Source organism: Numenius arquata, chromosome 5, assembly GCF_964106895.1.
Source record: "Numenius arquata chromosome 5, bNumArq3.hap1.1, whole genome shotgun sequence".
NCBI lineage: Eukaryota > Metazoa > Chordata > Aves > Charadriiformes > Scolopacidae > Numenius > Numenius arquata.
The window spans coordinates 65,255,526-65,273,572 of record NC_133580.1 but is presented as its reverse complement, the minus strand read 5'-3'; the positions used below and the strand labels follow the sequence as shown (position 1 = coordinate 65,273,572).

The 18,047-nt window shown below is 41.3% G+C and overlaps 1 protein-coding gene across 2 annotated transcripts in view; it reads right to left on the bottom strand.

Annotated features, from left to right (window-relative positions):
• Window positions 1–7,496: 7,496 nt before the first annotated feature.
• RBPJ (recombination signal binding protein for immunoglobulin kappa J region) overlaps window positions 7,497–18,047 on the bottom strand; it is a 65,805-nt gene continuing 55,254 nt past the window's right edge. The window contains exons 8-11 of one of the 2 annotated variants that reach the window (XM_074147115.1): window positions 17,479–17,619; window positions 13,263–13,418; window positions 12,441–12,544; window positions 7,497–11,543 (exon numbers count right to left, since the gene is read on the bottom strand). In XM_074147115.1, the coding sequence (XP_074003216.1) occupies window positions 11,228–11,543; window positions 12,441–12,544; window positions 13,263–13,418; window positions 17,479–17,619 (717 nt within the window). In that variant the 3' untranslated portion in view covers window positions 7,497–11,227. The remainder of the gene's footprint in view (window positions 11,544–12,440; window positions 12,545–13,262; window positions 13,419–17,478; window positions 17,620–18,047) is intronic. The other variant, XM_074147116.1, reaches the window with a different exon arrangement.

Sequence of the window (18,047 nt, the reverse complement as noted above, 5' to 3'; positions counted from 1 at the left end):
TATACCGAGGATTGTTTCAGCCCAGGTGCAGAACCCTGCACTTGTTTTTGTGGGAACACTTTAGTCTGGGTTAAGGATGTCAGAACAAAGCACAACGTCCATTCTCTCTGGGTACCTGAGAGGAGATTGTATATTTATTTATTTTTCAAGTGTTTTGTTCCCACTGGTCTTAAATCCATCAGCCCAGAATCCCACTCCTGTGCGTCCACTGGGGCTTTTTAATTCTGAGCCCAAACACCCCTTTCACAGAGGGTGGTGTGGGGCTGGGGAGGCCACCGAAGCCCGGAGTCTCTTCTGCGTTTGTATCGTTCACAAGAAAACAATTCTTTCACCTTCCCTCAGGAACTGACTTTTTAGCTCTGCCTCGAAGCTGAGATTCCGGCATCTCCCCATTCAAAAGCCCAGCCGACCACGGAATCATGGAATGGTTTGGGTTGGAAGGGACCTTAAAGATCATCGAGCTAATTATTAAATTGTTATTATCATTCGTCTCTAATTTGACCTTTCCCATTTTATACTGTTAGGTTTTATAACAAAATGACTGAATCCATTACATCATTCCTAACTCCCATCAGCCCCGAAATTTCCAGCAGACCGGCTTAAAAGCCACGCGCTCACCTTTGCTCTTACCTCTCTCCTTCCATTTCACATCTAATAATTTGGCAGTGCTGAAGTTGGGCTTCAGGTCTAAACCCATTTTTTCCATCCCCACACCTGGGACCCGGACAAACGTCCTCCTTTGCATCAGGACATTTTTCTAGTAGGACCGTGAGTTTCCTGCATCAGGAGAATGGAAACGGTTCAATTTGCGCTGAAGGTGCCACCATGAGCTGAACAGCATTTAAACATCATTTTTTTTTAAAAGAAAGGAACATTTCCAGCAGCCCACAAATACCGAATTAATTGAAAAACGAGCTAAACAGCAGCATCGTTAGCATCCACTCCGATACGACCGGCTGCAAAGAATTCACTTGTTAGAACAGGATGGAAGCGCAGGGGAGAAAAAGAGAAGTTAAATTGGAATATAATGTGAAACTGGGTAATAAAGTGGGCTCGGATCCCGGCAGATGAGTGGCAAAATTCCACCCATATTTCCAGGTATTCCACATGGCAGCTGGAGGAAACAAGCTGCAATCAGAGATTCGCAGATACCGAAGCCACGACTGCAGGACATAGAATCATAGAATCATAGAATGGTTAGAGTTGGAAAGGACCTTAAAGATTATCTAGTTCCAACCCCCCTGCCATGGGCAGGGACACCTCCCACCAGACCAGGTTGCTCCAAGCCCCATCCAGCCTGGCCTTGAACACCTCCAGGGATGGGGCAGCCACAACTTCCCTGGGCAACCTGTTCCAGTGCCTCACCACCCTCGCAGGAAAGAATTTCTTCCTTATATCTAATCTAAATCTCTTCTCTTCCAATTTAAAACCATTGCCCCTTGTCCTGTCACCACTCTTCCTGACAAAGAGTCCCTCTTCAGCTCTTCTGTAGGCTCCCTTCAGGTATTGATAGGCTGTTATAAGGTCTCCCCGGAGCCTTCTCTTCTCCAGGCTGAACAACCCCAGCTCTCTCAGTCTGTCTTCACAGGGGAGGTGCTCCATCCCTCTGATCATCTTCGTGGCCCTCCGCTGGACCCGTTCCAACAGGTCCATGTCCTTTCTGTGTTGAGGACTCCAGAGCTGGACACAGTACTCCAGGTGGGGTCTCACGAGCGCAGAGTAGAGGGGCAGAATCACCTCGCGAGACCTGCTGGCCACACTTCTCCTGATGCAGCCCAGGACACGGTTGGCTTTCTGGGCTGCCAGTGCACACTGCCTGCTCATGTTGAGCTTCTCATCCATAAGCACTCCCAAGTCCTTCTCCTCGGGGCTGCTCTCCAGCCATTCTCCACCCAACTTGTATTTGTACCTGGGGTTGCCACGTCCCAGGTGCAGGACCCTGCACTTGGCTTGGTTGAACTTCATGCAATTTGCATGAGCCCACCTCTCCAGCCTTCTCCTTGCTGTGAAGATAATCCCACGTGGGGAGTAAGAGCAGACGGATTTGTTTGTTTCTTTCTTTCTTTTCTAATTTAACACCTTTATATTGGTAGCCGCTATCTGTTTTCCATAGGTTTACCCGTAAGCCCACAGTAAAAAAGGTGCGCAAATGTAGAATTTCAGCAAAATTTATCATTTCAAGCTGTGAATTTCAAAGAAGTCCAGAATATAAAGACACCCGGATCATAAGTTTTGGGATGAAACACGCTTTTCGGCTCGCGACAGCTCAGGTAAAGAACGAGGTACCTGAGGGCAGAAATGCAAAACAACAGTAAAAAAAAAAAAAATCACATCACTTTTTTTTTAAATGAATAGCATAAAATTGTCACTAACTTGAAAAATGAACCGCTCGGTGGAAAGCGCAGATTTATTTGAAAGCTCAAACACTCACCGGTTGCGTTTATCCTCCCAAAATAAGGACAAGAATTTTCCTTACCGACATTACCTGTAAATTAAACAAAGAATAAACCATTTTTTCAGACCGTTGCTCGATTCGTACGTCTGTTAAATAATCCCCGAGGTAAAACCGGGGACGAAAAAATTGATTTAGAAGCCCAGAACTTTCGGAGTGTGTGAAAACCGGGAAGACGACGTAAACACCAGTCCCACAACTGGGGTCATCGCATGAAGCGGAGCCCAAAACCCAGCCCCCGGGCAGGGGGTTAAAACCAGTACGGAGAGGCGACAGGACCGGCAAAACCAACCGCACGTACCCACAGCAAAGGTTCAGCCGCATGAGAAATTTATCCAGAAATAAAATTTAATGGGCTTGGAACTCTGCTCTGGAATTTGGTGTAACCGATCGGCGAGCCGCACAGCGCTGCCACGAGACAGTTTCATTGGGGGGGGAAAAAAAATAAAAAAAAAAAGAAAGAAACCAAATTCCTACTTCCTTAAGGATTTTTTGTTAGCGATGCAAGATTTAATAGTTTGGGGTTGGTGGTTTTTTTTGTTTGTTTATGTTTTTTTCCTATGGCGTTCTGCTTTGCGTTACGCAGGCTGCCAGCCCCTGCCACCTCAGCGACTACGCGTAACCGCAGCGCTTGAAATCAAGAGGGAAATCTGCAGTCGCCTCGTCCGGCTGTCGAGGGGCTCGTTTTCTCAGTCCTACGAACAAAGGATTCCACAGGATCACCCTAAAACAGCGTGAGAAATGTCAAATTCTTCCTTTCAAAGGCAAAGCATAGAAACACCTTTCGTTAAGACCAAGAAATGAGTACATTAAAAAAAAAAAAAAAATCCCCAAAAAACAGATATTCCCTTTCCTAACCTGGAAAAATATACCTTTCCTAACCTTCCAAAGAAACCTAATGATTTCTTTCATGTTAAAATCTAATAACGTTGCTAAATGTCTCTGTCGCGTTTTTGGGGGGAATTCCCAATTACGTTTTTTAAGGCAGGAAATTCAACCCCCCGTGAATCTCTCGACAGCTACTTGAAAGGACACTGTAGAGAGGTTGGTGCTGGTCTCTTCGCACAGGTAATTAATGACAGAACGAGAGGGAACGGCTTCAAGCTCCAGCAGGGTAGGTTTAGACTGAACATCAGGAAAGAATTCTTCACAGAAAGAGTGGTCGGGCATTGGAACAGGCTGCCCAGGGAGGTGGTGGAGTCACCATCCCTGGATGTGTTTAAGAGCCGTTTAGATGTGGTGTTGGGGGATATGGTGTAGGGGAGAACTTTGTAGTGTAGGGTAGATGGTTGGACTCGATGATCCCAAGGGTCTCTTCCAAACTAGACAATTCTATGATTCCTCCGCCTCCCCCTTACCCAATTTCCACACAGTAAAATTGTCGGCAGCCAGAGAACTGAAATGGAATTTGAAGCGTGCCTAATCGAGAACAAACAGGAAAAAAAAGCACAAACACGGGAAAAAAAAGACATAATTTAAGACATTATAGACGACCGGGGACGAAAGGGACCAATGGAAGCCAACAAGATCCAATGCCCCCATGTGCGCCTTTGGGGTTTCTTTTTGGTGTATATCCGTAGGGTGCTGCATGAGATGGGTTTCTGCAGGTAAAGAAATTAAAATTTAGAGTTGCCACTGAACGAAGCTCTGCACCCACCTGCCCACGCAGAAGTTTCACGCACAATTTTCCTCGGATACAGACCAAAAAAAAAATCCCCAAGTTTGAAGTCACCGCTGTCCCGTTCGCCACCTGTAAGGAACACAGCGAGGTGGATCTCGGGATCGCATCCCGTTCCACAGCTCAAGGTACCTTGGCTGGATTAGCTCCGAGCGGAGTCTGTACAATTCTCTCAGGATTATCGAAATCGAGAAGAAACATTAGAAGAAATTGTCCCACTCAAACCAGAATTAAATCAACTTGGAGATTTGAAGAACTAGCTGTATGTTTGTGAGCAGCTGGCTATTAAACCAGACAATTTCGAGGCAGAAAACACAGTATACATAGATCCGTGTTCTGTCTTTTATACAACTGTTCAAGTCACCCCTCAAACAGAACTACGAAGTTCTTAAAAGAAGATTCTATTTTTCATCCGCGGTTTCTGTAAGGAAATCCTTCCTCCTGTAAAGGGTGGCCAACGGACAGCCATTTATTATAAATATCTTAACGTATCGGTGTAGCAATGAAGAAATGACTGCAGTTGCTATTAATTACTTGTATGTCAAAGGCCTCGAAGCCAAGTCACTCAGGAGAAACTAAAGGAGAAATTAAGAGATGGAGGGAGGGCACAGAAGTTGCTTGAAGGCACAAGGTTCCCATCTGTGGGGGTTTGCAGAGGTGGGAATGGACATATTCCCTGTCCCCCCCCCAGCAAACAACAAATCAACAAATAGAACTAAGGCATTTTAGCTAAAAGAAGAGATTTACGGTTTTAATGAACACGTATGGGGGGGCAACACGACAGCAAATACCATTAAAAGATGGGGGGTTGGAACTTGATGATCTTTAAGGTCCCTTCCAACTCTAACCATTCTCCGAGTCTATGAATAATAAGCAAGGAGTTTCTTAATTCAGATAAAGGTTCACAGTCACCTTTATATGGTTCCAAATGGACATGTGTCATCTTCAGACACGGACCTGCAGACCATTAAGGCCAGGTCTGTAGAAAAACTTCCATTCCAGGTACCTACAAGCAGCTTAAAAACCAACCAGCTGCCATTTCTTTCCCCCCCACCCCCCGGCACAGCAGTAGAAACGGCAGAGAGAGAGGACGGCACCCAGTCTCAAGAGCTACAGCTCACCTCGCTCAACACCGACCCCTCTCTCCTAAATTACGCAGCAAAAATTTACCCATCCTGAGAAAAACCGCAACCTAATCAAGGACCCGGAAAAGTACACGTGAAAAGGAAGGGAACCGAGCCCAGAACACAGAGGCGGCAGCAAACTTCTACCCATCCTGTTCCATTCTTGGAGGAGACGCAGAACCTGAAAGATGGCACGTTCCAAAGGCTTCATCAGATCTCTTTCAGACCAACAGCTCGCTTGCAAGTTTGCTCCTCTGGAGAGCCAAGACTTCACTAACTTCTCTCTTTAGTATTCATAACCAGTGTCGATATTCAATACAACAGTATTTTAAAATAAGCAATACGGGCTGTAACTCTCCACGCGTTCGGCTTCACGCTGAGCACGTGCTACCGGGTACCAGAAATAAATATCCTTAAGGGACACCCTAATTAAGCACAGAGGGGTCTCGTCTACCCTTCTCGGGAGCGTGTAACCCCAACCTAAACAGAGCACCGGGAAAGGCAAACTACCCATCCCACACCCGTAATTCTGGGTGTTCTGAAACGGCACATATTGCATGAAATCCTCCAAATGAATGCATCCCTCCAGCCAAGCAATTTCACACCGTTCACCTTTTAATCCTCTCCTCCGGATTTTAACAGGATTTATTGTTGAGACTATCTATCTATATATATATAGCCAATTGCCAAAGTTTAGACATTTTTTAATTCATCTGTAGTTCTTTACCCAAGACCAGCGCCATCCCACGCTGTTTCTTCCAACTACACCAACACTGAAGTTTACCAAGCGACTGTTCTCTTTGCCAAAAAACTCGGATCTAATTCCTATTCTGTTCCAGAAGCATCATTTTATCATTCCAGAAATAGCCTGAAAGAGTCTTTAAAGCAATTATGAAACGTCATCTGCCCGTACTCTCCCCGTTTCAAACGGCAGCGCTACCCCCATCGGGTTTCTGGCTATTTGATGTGTCTTAATTACAACGGCATTCAATAAAAAACCAGTGATGCTTCCTTAAGGTCAAAGGATCTATTTTTTTCCCCCCAAAGAAAATTCTCTCTCTCTCCTCTCACCACACCTTCCAAACAACCACTTCTGGCCCCTTGGATAAACCAGTAGTCCTTGTCTTAGTTTAACACAAACCTAGTACTGGGAGGTTTCTGCCCTCCCAAGCGGCAAACTAAAAGAGCCCGTAATTTCTAGCTGCTGCTAGAATATTCCGTCAAAGCAAGAAACAAGCTACCTTGCTAAATTTCCAGCTCTGATTATTAACCAACGGAAAGAAACATCAGCCCGCCTGCCACCAAGAAAAGGATGAAGATAAGTCAGGTATCCTAGTTGCAATAAAAGCTGCTGAATTTAAACAATTAAACACAGTTCATTTTTTCTTATTTAATAAATAATATTAAAAAAGTGAACCGTTTTTAGTAGGTTTTGTTGTTGTTTGTTTTTTGTTTTTTGTTTTTTTTTTTTTTTTTACATTATTGGAAAAAAACAACCCAGTTTCTTATCTAACTCCAGCAATAATACAAGAGATAATTAAATCCATTGAGATTTTTGGGTGGACATTCCATACGGCGCTTAAGTGGAGTCCAGCGTGCACAGCCTCACAACTACCGACGGCTTTTCCACTCCGGGGGCTGGTCTTCTTGTGTGTTGGGCTGGTTCCATAGATGACCTCACTGTTCATTCGCCAAAAAGAAAATAAAAAAAAAATAATAAACCAAATAAAAAGCAAAATCAATCATATCCCTTGGTTAACATTGGAAAAAAAAAAAATAATTATCCACAAAAACCGTGGCAAGTTCCAACACCTGATCGAATCATAACTGCTTTTATGATATCATAAAGGTAACACAGATGTTCCATTACGTTTGTGACATCAACAGTAACATAGGCATTTTATCTTTAGCCTTGTAGGAAAAAAAAAAAAAAAAAAAAAGAAAACCAGGATAGTATATACACATACACACAACAGAGTACACTTGACAAAAAACACTTTTATGTGGTTTACATTTCACTTTTATTTAATCCTCAAAACTGCCCATATTGCAGGGTTTTTCTTGATGAAATATGGAACTGAGCAATTAATTCTACAAAATTATGGTAAAAACTTGCTCATTTTTCTACCTTATTGCTAAGAAACTTTACAGGTGCACAGTTTGTAAAAATAACCCTTTTAAGACTGAATGTATACACATGCTACAGGATTTATTTTTCTTTTTTTTTTTTTTTTTTTTTTTAAAAAAATGACATTAGCATAGCACCTCCAGATGGGGCAAATGCAGTGCTGAACACAGAATGTTTACAGAGTTAGAACTGCTCATTTATTTTACAGCTTCGAAAGGGAAGGAATTGTTCAGTCCTAAAAGGGTTAAGTAGAAACCCTAATATAATTTTTTTATTTATTTTTTTTTTTCTAACAAAGCTGCCACTCAATCCCACAGTACAGTGCTTGAAAACAAAGTCAAAAGTCTGGCACGGGAAAGTATACACGTTTGTTCAGTACTCATAAACACAGCTGCTTTTGAGAGAAAGTAAATAATCTGGTTAATAATCGAAGAGCATCTTAGTCTCAAGATGGGCAACCTCCATGGAGTCATTTCATCTACAAGTGGGTACCTTACGTCCAACAGATGATTTGTTTCACTCGGCATTAGTATTTTTGTATGCGGGGAACTCACTGATTTATGCCTTGAGTTCGGGTCTTTTTGGGTAACCATCCTGAACTCATCAGCCTGGGCAACGGCGAGAAGGACAGAAAACCATTATTAACACAGTTGTGGGATGCCCTTAGGGCAAATAATTAGGAAAAAAACCAGCAGCAGCGGATTATTAAAGACTACGCTAGTGTTGAATTCTGAAATGCAGTTCCAAACAAAAGAAAACAAGAAAAGGCATAGCTAAATTTAAGCACTTCATTTGCTTTTTCTTCCTATAGTTGGAACTATAACGACATTCTGAACACAGACTCAATTTCTATGTATATAGAATTAACAGCAGACTTAACAGCTAGACTCGAACAGTTATAAGAGTTTCGTACTGAAACATTGGAAAAGTAGTTTTATCGAAATCTTGAGATATTGTTAATATCATGAAAACTGATTAACAGCTCACAAGGCCAATAAAGGTAACAATATCACCCCCGCAGGGAATAGTTCAGGAAGATAAAATATCTGACCAACCGGACACCTCAACAACAGGGAGGACCTGGAAGACCGTTTCTGTACTAGGGAATAACTACTGGCAACAACGGAGCCACGAGCCCGAGGGGAAAAAACGGGGTTTAAAATGGTCTTGTAAGCAAAACTTAATAGTCTTTTTTTTTTTTCTTATTTCACCCACTTGGCTGTAGTGTGTAGAACAGCAGAAATTAGGCTAGGTCATTAGGTTCTTTACAACTCAAGGAGTATTACATCTACTGGGCAAAATTACTGCGAGTAAAGAAACTGAATATAAAAAGTATTGCATTTATATGTAAAAATTTTAAAATAATGAGTATAAAAGCAGGTGTCAAGTTCTGAAAAAGCTATTTTAAATAGTCTTTGAAGGTTAAAAGGCTTGTTATGGTTTGCCTACTGTGTGTATATCATGGTTCGTTCTTGAATACCCTCTAAATCTGATACATATATCGCTTATTTGAATTCTCAATCTAATTAGCGATGAAAATCTGTGGCTCTTGAATTAAGCCATACTGCAAGATACGTGCTTCTAACAAAACCACTGTGAAATGATTCCTGCCACCACAACAAAATCAAAACCAACTCGTACAGCAACATACAAAGGTAAACAGGTTCGCAAGTAATTGCCAGTAAACAGTTGAAAACAGAGATAAGGCCACAATGAATCCTGCCCTTGGTCACTGAACTGGAGATGAGGTGAGGCAGCATTCACCAGTGCTAGGAACCAGCATCGCCACTGTGTCATGGGAGTTAAGTTCTGTAACACAGAAGAGCAAAACACCAAGGCCTGTGGCAGGATACGAGTGCGTTTCGGAAGGACAGTGGCACCGATTTCACTAAATACGCTTTACAACCCATTTCTTCCTTTAACCACGTTGTTTTCACACGCGCGCGCACACACACACACACACCAGAGCACTGAAGCGAATGGAGCGTCAGAGAAGACAAACACGGTGCAGAGACAATGGGTGTTGAAACTGGAATATGTGGTCAGAAATAAAAAAGGAACCAAAACCTTATGAAAACTGTCAAGGGATAAACTCAAAAGCAACGCACTGCAGGAAGCCACAGGTTCACGTTTACACAGCAGTTGTGGCTCTTGCTTCAGGGTGTAGAAAAGGCCGAACACACCAACAGATTTGTATTTTGGCTTTTCAAGAGGAAGATCACGCGATCGGAACTTATCCTAGGAGTCTATGCCTAGTTCCGTGACTACAGACGACCTACCGGGGGATACTCTCAAATACAAACGGAGCAGGCAGGTCTACAAGGAGGGACAAGACACGGCAGAGTCCAAACGAAAACCAAAATGCAACAACCAACAAAGTCAAAGTGCAAATGAGCCTCGAATTTATGATGGAGAGAAGACTTGAATGTTGCACAAGCTGTTGGCAGGGAAAGAGAAACCCACAGGAAATCAGGATGGGAGGAGCTGACATCTTCATAGTGCTTTTACGATTCGCTATTTGCCCATTTCTAAAGTAAGAAAATTTACTTCCTAGTTATTACGGTATGATCACTTCACAATGAAAGCACGTTCTCAAGACAAGTGTTACACCAAAACCTGGCCTAATTTACTGAACAGTTATGAAGAAAAACATGCTGGTCGTGATTCTCGAGTGATGAGGGGCATCACCTACCAATCCCATTTGTAGCACATACTTCTCATGGTATTAGTTACATGCCAACAAGACAGAAGACATGCTGCCTAATGAAGTTATTGGGAACATTCCACTCTCGAAATAAAACATTTAACTTACACTTAATACAAATTATGTACAAGATTAGAAAAACCTGAACAGATCCTGAAACGTTTTCAGATGCAATATGACTGCGTGAGGAAGAGGGGGAGTAACCCAGTAACAACTCTTCAAAAACACCAACGTATGCCTGTGACACGAACAGTCATTAATATGACTGCTTGAGATGCCACTTTAAAAAAAAAAACAAAACTCATGTAATGTTAGAACCTCATGAATTATCACTATAAATACATATTAAAAAAAAAAAAAGGAAAAACAGAAATAACTATTAACAATGACTGAAAACAGAGCACTAAAGTTAACATACATTGCATGTATTGCAGGCAAGGCAGAGGCATTTTTTAAAGCTTTTGCACAGACTTCATATAATCTTAAAAAAAATATGCTGGCCTTTACAAGGTTCTACTTGCTGAAATAAAAACAATTTCAGTTCATAAAAAGTCACAAGACTTCAGTTTAAAAAAAGGAACAGTTCCAGCCACAGACCAAAAATATATATATTTTTTTAAAACTGGAAGAGTATGGTAATTAGATTATACAAGCATGGTCAGGCTTGGAACCTGAATATACTTCAGAGCAAAAGCTCAGAGGAAAAAAAAATATAAACTATTTGGTAACAAAAGTGTACTATATGTTGTGATACAAAAAAGGTATGGTGAAAATGTACCTTTTATACTAAAGCTTATACAAGTTCCTTGGTCCATAAAAACTATGTTGTGTTCATGTTTTCTAGTTTGCTCAACATGTATCCCAGCCACATTTTTTGTTTCTTGCCCATTAAAAAAAAAAACAGCTGAAAAATAGATTTTCAATAAAGTTCTTATGTTTTGGATGTTTGTTTTTGTTGTTGTTGGTTTTTTTTTTTTTTTTATTGTGGCTTCAATATTTCAGATCAGCACTTGCAGGTAACAAGGTTCAAATAATATCACCTAAAATGGAAAGGAGTTTTCCCATGAAACCACAAAAATTGTTCAGTTCTCTTGAACGTAGCACTTAAAAGTCAGTTAAAAGTCCAGACAAACAACAGTAGTTAGGAAACCACAGTCGCTGTAGATGATGTGACGTTGGTTGGGTTTGTGCTGACGTTTGTGTAACTTCCCTCGCTGTTTGTGTTTGTTTCACTGGAAGCCATGAGGCTGGAGTTGGCTCTGAGGATGGCTCCAGCGGCGCTGCAGTGTGGTCGTGGCCCCGGCTCCGGTGTGTACGTAAAGGTAAGGCTGGTGGAGTAAATTATGCCGTCGTTACGGACCAAAGTTACTGGAACCTGGACTGGCTGACGGACCCACCTCCAACCCTCTCGAAATGCAGAAATGTCTGGAACAACACATAGCATGCTCTCTGCGCATCTGAAAAACAGGAGAGTCATCTGAGCGTAATAAAACTTAAGCTTAAAGAATAGAACAGAATAATTCACTTGGAAGGGACCCACAATGATCGTCCAGCCCAACTGCCTTAGCACTTCAGGGCTGATCAAAAGTTAAAGCATGTTATTAAGGGCATTGCTCGAGTGCCTCTTAAACACTGACAGGCTTGGGGCAGTGACCACCTCTCCAGGAAGCCTGTTCTAGTGTTTGACCACCCTCTTGGGAAAGAAATGGTTCCTAATGTCCAGTCTGAACCTCCCATGGTGCAGCTCTGAACCATTCCCACGTGTCACAGAATCATAGAACGGTTTGGGTTGGAAGGGACCTACCTTAAAGATCATCGAGTTCCAACCCCCCTGCCACGGGCAGGGACACCTCCCACTAGAGCAGGTTGCTCAAAGCCCCTGGTCTTGAACATTTCCAGGGATGGGAAGTGTGAGAATGACCTGGCATGAGACACCAGGGAAAAGAGCTCAGCGCCTCCCTCTCCATGTCCCCTCCTCAGGAAGCTGTAGAGAGCGACGAGGTCACCCTTTGAGCCCAAAGTCCTCAACCGCTCCTCCTAGGACATGCCTTCAGCCCTTCCACCAGCTTTGTTGACCTCCTCTGGACACATTCAAATACCTGAACATCCTCCTTAAACTGGGGGGCCCAAAACTGCACACAGTGCTTAAGGGGAGGCCACATCAATGCTAAATACAGTGGGTTAATTACCTCTTTTGAGGGGCTGCCAGGACACACCGGTGACACATATTGAGCCTTCTGTCAATCATCAGCCCCAGATCCCTTTCTACACACGTGAGTGTATACACATGAGCATACGGTCTTCAAAGCTTCAGTAAAATGCAATCACCATAAAAGTAGTAGGAAATACTGTACCTGTACATGGTTTCAGCTTCCACATCCCCAAACCAGACACGTAAATTTGGAGTGAAGTTCTGTCCTGTAAGTTCCAACATTGCTACATCCCCGCCACCATTCAACTGGAAAGGGAGCGAGTATTAAAAAAAGAAGAAAATCCACAAAAAGAAAATGCATTAATAAAAACAAACACCCCTCCTCTCAGAAGAAAACAGAAAAAAATTCTCTCCATGTGTACAAAAACTGTAAACAGCGCTGCTTCCGTCAGCTGGATAAAACAGAAAGAAACACCTACACAACTGAACTGTGAAGAAGTAACACATCTAAAAGATACTGCCAATTAAATTGGTATCTTGAAGGAGCTTCTAAGTTTTGACAGTGGCTACTTAGAAGTCAACCTGGCTTTGAAAACAAAGAGCAAAGAATCTTTCAGAGAACGTTAGAAGGGCTTCGAGTTTTTTCCAAAGCAGAATCGCTGATTTTCTTAATAAGGTTTCAGTCTGACTCTCTTTGATCTATAATTGGCTGTTTTAAGAGTCAAAACCAATTTCTAAATAATCAAAAAGAAGTCCTAAGGTTATCACTACCATAATATTTTAAGAAATAAAACTCTTAATGTATAGAGCAATATTAATATTATTCTTGTGATGGACAGGCTCATGTATTCTGAAATGTAGGTATGAAAAATAATTGCAACATAAAGTAATTTTCCTATTTATAAAGCTATTAAGAATGTTTACTACAATATTCCACAAAGGTACCATGAAGGTTGAATCAGTATGACAAAGTAAGCTCACATAAGAGAGTTTATTGAAAAAAAAAAAACAAAAACAAACTTACTTGAAGACTTTCTACAACAGGCACAGGTGTCACTGGAGCATGGACAGGTCCCATCCCCTCATAAAATGTGTATTCTGCTTTATCTGTGCTAATGATTGTCCAAGAAGCTCCATCATTAATCATTTCTTTATTTGGTTCTTTTGGGCATGGAGTGGCCTTAGAAAGAAAGAATGAAAAGTTTTAAATCTGACCTGTAGACTCATCCACCAAGTCACAGAGCTAAGAACCACCTCAGCCAGTAACAACATCTATTATCTCAAAAACATGTTTCCTTTTGTTTTTCCTCTAAAAATATGATCTCAGGAAATAGTCACATACATTTCAGCAAAATTAGTAGAAAATGAAAGCTTTTCAGAACACTGTAGCTCACCTATGATACTGTCACCTCTCCAACCTTCTGGTTATTTATTACTGGGGTTTATTTCAGTTCAGCTTTCAAAGTTTTAGCATTATTCAATAGCCATTGACCAACAAACTACAGCAACTAGCTACTTTAAAGTAAATCTTGTTTTATTAATGCAACGTGACTAAAACAGCTACAGTCCGAAGTGGGATACTTTTCATTACTTATGATTTACATCCGGCCAAGATTTGGGTTTTTTTCTTTTAGCCATCCACAAAATGATGGAAAACACGAGCTTATATTTCAGCATTTGTGCGAAGACACGGGAGAGAAGCTGAAATGGCAACTTTGGAAATTCGTCGGAAACATTCCCTGTCCCCTTGTAAATATTACAATATATTAATACACTAGCATACATACATGCATACGTAGACAATTTTTTTTTATGGCAACAAAAGCCTCTCCGAACAATTCCCTCATCTAGCAAACAATAAGGAAAACGTGTATAGGTTAAACACAGGCACAGAAAAAAAGGGGACTTAAAATTTCTAATTTTAATACCTGAATTATGCTTTTTTCCATTAAGCTTTAAGGATATCTAAGTATGTAACGATAACCTTCGCTCTTCAAAACTGTTAGATAAACTTCAATTAGCACAAATTTACCAGTTCAGGTGAAAGGAAGTTAAGATCAAAGCTGCGTTCTCACATGGAGTCTTCATTCTGAGAGGATCATGTGAAAAAGCCCTTGAAAACAGCTGGCAACGGAAGTGTGCAGCGGGGATAGTAACCACAAGATCCTTCCAAGCTCAAGACCCAACTGATGCTTTTATTAGAAACATACAGAGCTTTTAAATTACCAGCCCAACTTCAAGAGAGGAACTGTTGTATCCTATTTTGATGCCTGACTTTTTCCTGCAGGTTGACTGCAATGCCTGTTGGCATGGATGGATGTACTTCAACTCATGAGGAATAAAAAAACCACGGATATCAAAAATGAACGACCCCGTACAACATCCTTGACCGGCTTCTTCAGAGCTGCAAAACCCCTGCCACAAAGTGGAAGGCCAAGGCCACAGAATTTGTTCTGAAAGTCCTGCTGTGTCAAGAATCACTTAAGGAAGACATCACTCCTTCTGTCACAGAAATCCTTGAAAGATTATGATTCCTTTCCTTGAGAAGCACTTCTCCTTGTCACGTCCAGGTACAGCAGTTTAACTCCAGGCACTTTTTCCTTTCTTTTCATAACTAAATTTGCTCAACGGGAAGATTGAGATGCCTTAATACCACGCTCAGTACCTCATGTATTGACTAGCTTCATATGGAGACAGGATGGGAAACAAATTGCTTAACGTTAACTGATGAACAGAATTCCCCAAGAACTGCTAAAACACAAGGTCACAGACAAAAGGAATCCAGAGAATATAATACATATGGATTTAAAAAACCCAAACAAACACCATTAACACCACCACCCCCCACAAAAAAAACCTCCAACCCTCAAGAAAGCTCTATATCAAAGGATATTAAAGAAATTAAATTACAATGATTAGAAAAAGTTGTGGTGGTTTTTTTTAATAGAAAGCTAATTAAAGGAAAGCAAAAAGCAAAAGATAGAACGTAAAAGTCTTTCTCCTTTCCAAACGCACAAAAGCCAACAGTGCAGCCCCCTCCTCGAGGCTGCTGTTGCAATCAGTTTTATTTAATGTGCTCACCAGTGTGTTGGGAAAGTCAAATATTCAAACTTCTGCACAATCCCAAGTTTTTCAGGTAGTTAAATGCTGTTACAACTGCACGGATTCTATGTCCAGAAGGACATCAAAATGAACATAGAGGGGAAACAAAAGTGGCAATGAGCTTCAGTTTAGATAGAAGTGATGTTTCTAAAGAAACCTGCTCTAAATGATGCCCATAAAATACTGAACTTGGAACTGGTAGTTACAACTCAGGATTCTGGAGAAACCACTGACAGCTTTCTGAAATCACCAGCTCACGGTGCAATGGCAGATGCAAGTGGCAATACCAGGTAGGACACCATCAGAAAAAAAATACTGAGAACAAGGTACCAGGTATTATTTTGCCAGTGTAAATCCTTTGTTCACCTAATTCTGGAATACTGTGTGCAGTTCTGGTCTCCCCAACTAAGAAAGCCATAGTGAAAAAAGAGAAGGTACAGAAGGGGCAACTAAAATCACCAAAGAGCTGCAGATCTTCTCAGAAGAAATCATAAAGACTGTGATTCTCCAATTTGGAGAGAAGAAATTAAGATGTTGATGGGTTAAGGTGAATGCAGAACCGTTGCTCACTAAATCCTGCAAAACTGGAATCGCTCACAGGAACTATTAGATCATTCAAAACGAATACAGCAAAAGTATACTACGCAGAGGACAGGAAACCTCTTGAACTTTCTGCAGCAGAATATTGCACAAAAAGAGAGCATCAGCACATTCAAAAGGAATTAAACTGATAGACTACACATCTGCAAAATTAAATTAAAAGATAGTGAAGGACTCAGCCTTTAAGAACCCTTAATACAAGAAGTGTGGATGCTGGCAGAGGATTGCACTGCATAAAGCGACCAGGTCTCTATATTGGGCTACTTCCATTCACCCAAGAGAGACTTGTCACCCTAAAGTAAAGTTTGTGTATTTTTTGTGGTTTTTTTGCCTTTTCTTCTTTTACAGTGACCACAGTCTGTCTACTCTTCTTATACGAACTGTACTGAACAGTAAATGCTTAAGAGGGAGCAGGTGAAAGATGCTACACATGCCTGTTTCTCTGGTATTGGTCTTCTGGTCCACAGGAAAAAACAGATAAAATGGGACTTCTCTCCTGCCACTGGTAGAAGGAGTTTATTTTCCACAGTGATTTCACTTACCAAAGAGTGATAACAGCCCGATGTGCAAGTTAACAGATCTTATTCAACAAGTAGAAGCAGCGGGTACCTACTCCGCTAAAAGAATTCAGAATAGCGGGTTGTCCTTTATCTCAGCCGTACCCACGTGGAAAGCTCAGAGCTCGTATCAGGGTGAGCTTCACAAGTGCTGCAGAAACTCAAGAGTGGTAGAATGTCCTGGGAGTCCCACAGGCAATTCCAGGGTGTTAAACTAAGACAGATGTCAGAGAAGCAAGAGTTGCTTCTGCGTCCAGCCCTTCTCACAACATGCTTCGAGAAAGATCAAACAGCAAGGCTGATCCTTAGTTATCACAATTCCCATTTCATAGCTTGATGAAGGTCCATTCTCCTTTACAAGAAAGTATATTGATAGATACATCTCTGCTGTGGGTAGAATCAATAGATGTGGTCCCTTTCTGAGCCACAAGTCAGGAATATGCTTCCTGAAATATGAAGAAAGCTTCTCATATTCTCTTTCCATCATCCCAATTCAGGATGGAAGTCAACTGGGCCTCTATTAAACCTTCTTGTCCCTTCCCTTAAATTATGGGAAATCTTTAAAAAGTTAGCTTCCCCCTTTCCTACCTCTAACCTTCTTACCCAAGCAGCTACAGCTGTTCTCCTAAGGAAGTCCCAAGTCTTTCCCAAGTGTGGCCACCTTCCTGGAGCTTATCTCTCAACACCCTTTGCTATTTGAGCTGCAAATTGAAAACTGCAATTCTTTGGTAGGTCAGAACTTGGTCACGCTCTTATTGCTCTGATGGGAATTACCACACCGAAAGTCCGCTAAAAGCACGCTAAGGTACACATGAGATCAAACCCACAATTCGTTAGCGTATTGTATAAGCTGTCAAAACAAAACATTACACTCACATTCAAAACCAACTGCAAAAACAGCATTCACACATATTTTGGGAGGATTTGGGAAAACGTCGCAACCACGCTTCTCATCTATTGAAATAGTTTTAAACAACTCACTTGAAATTGGATTATTCTCTCCTGGGAAAGGCACAAATACATTCTCTCAGTGTCTTTAAGGTAAAATGCACATTTATGGAGCTGCGATACTGGATCATCTGCATCCAATAACGCTGTTTGTTTATCTACTTTTCGAATTATCTGTGAATGAAAATTGTACACATATATTTAGGACAATTTCTGTACTTCATTACATTGGAGAATACAGATGTACTGTTAGTAAAGGAAGTGAAAGGCCATTTGTGTTTTAAAATTTCCATGCCTCCTCTTTTAATACCAACATCAGATTGATAATTCTCAAAGCTTTTGAAACCAAGAACGCAACATTGAAGTGACACTCAGTACTGCAGCCTCAATGTGCCACATGCATGTATATTTTATCTTTTCCGCTATAAGAGTGGGGAAGAAACTTGAAGCTTCAGCAAAATCTACTTTTGTTCTATTTCCTGAGACAAGAGAGCAGTAGGTCATGTATTAATAGACGTCTACAGAAGCTTCCACCATTGACAGCATCAACAGCATTTGGTTGCTCAATGAGAACAGTTGAAAATAATAAAAGATTTACTTTA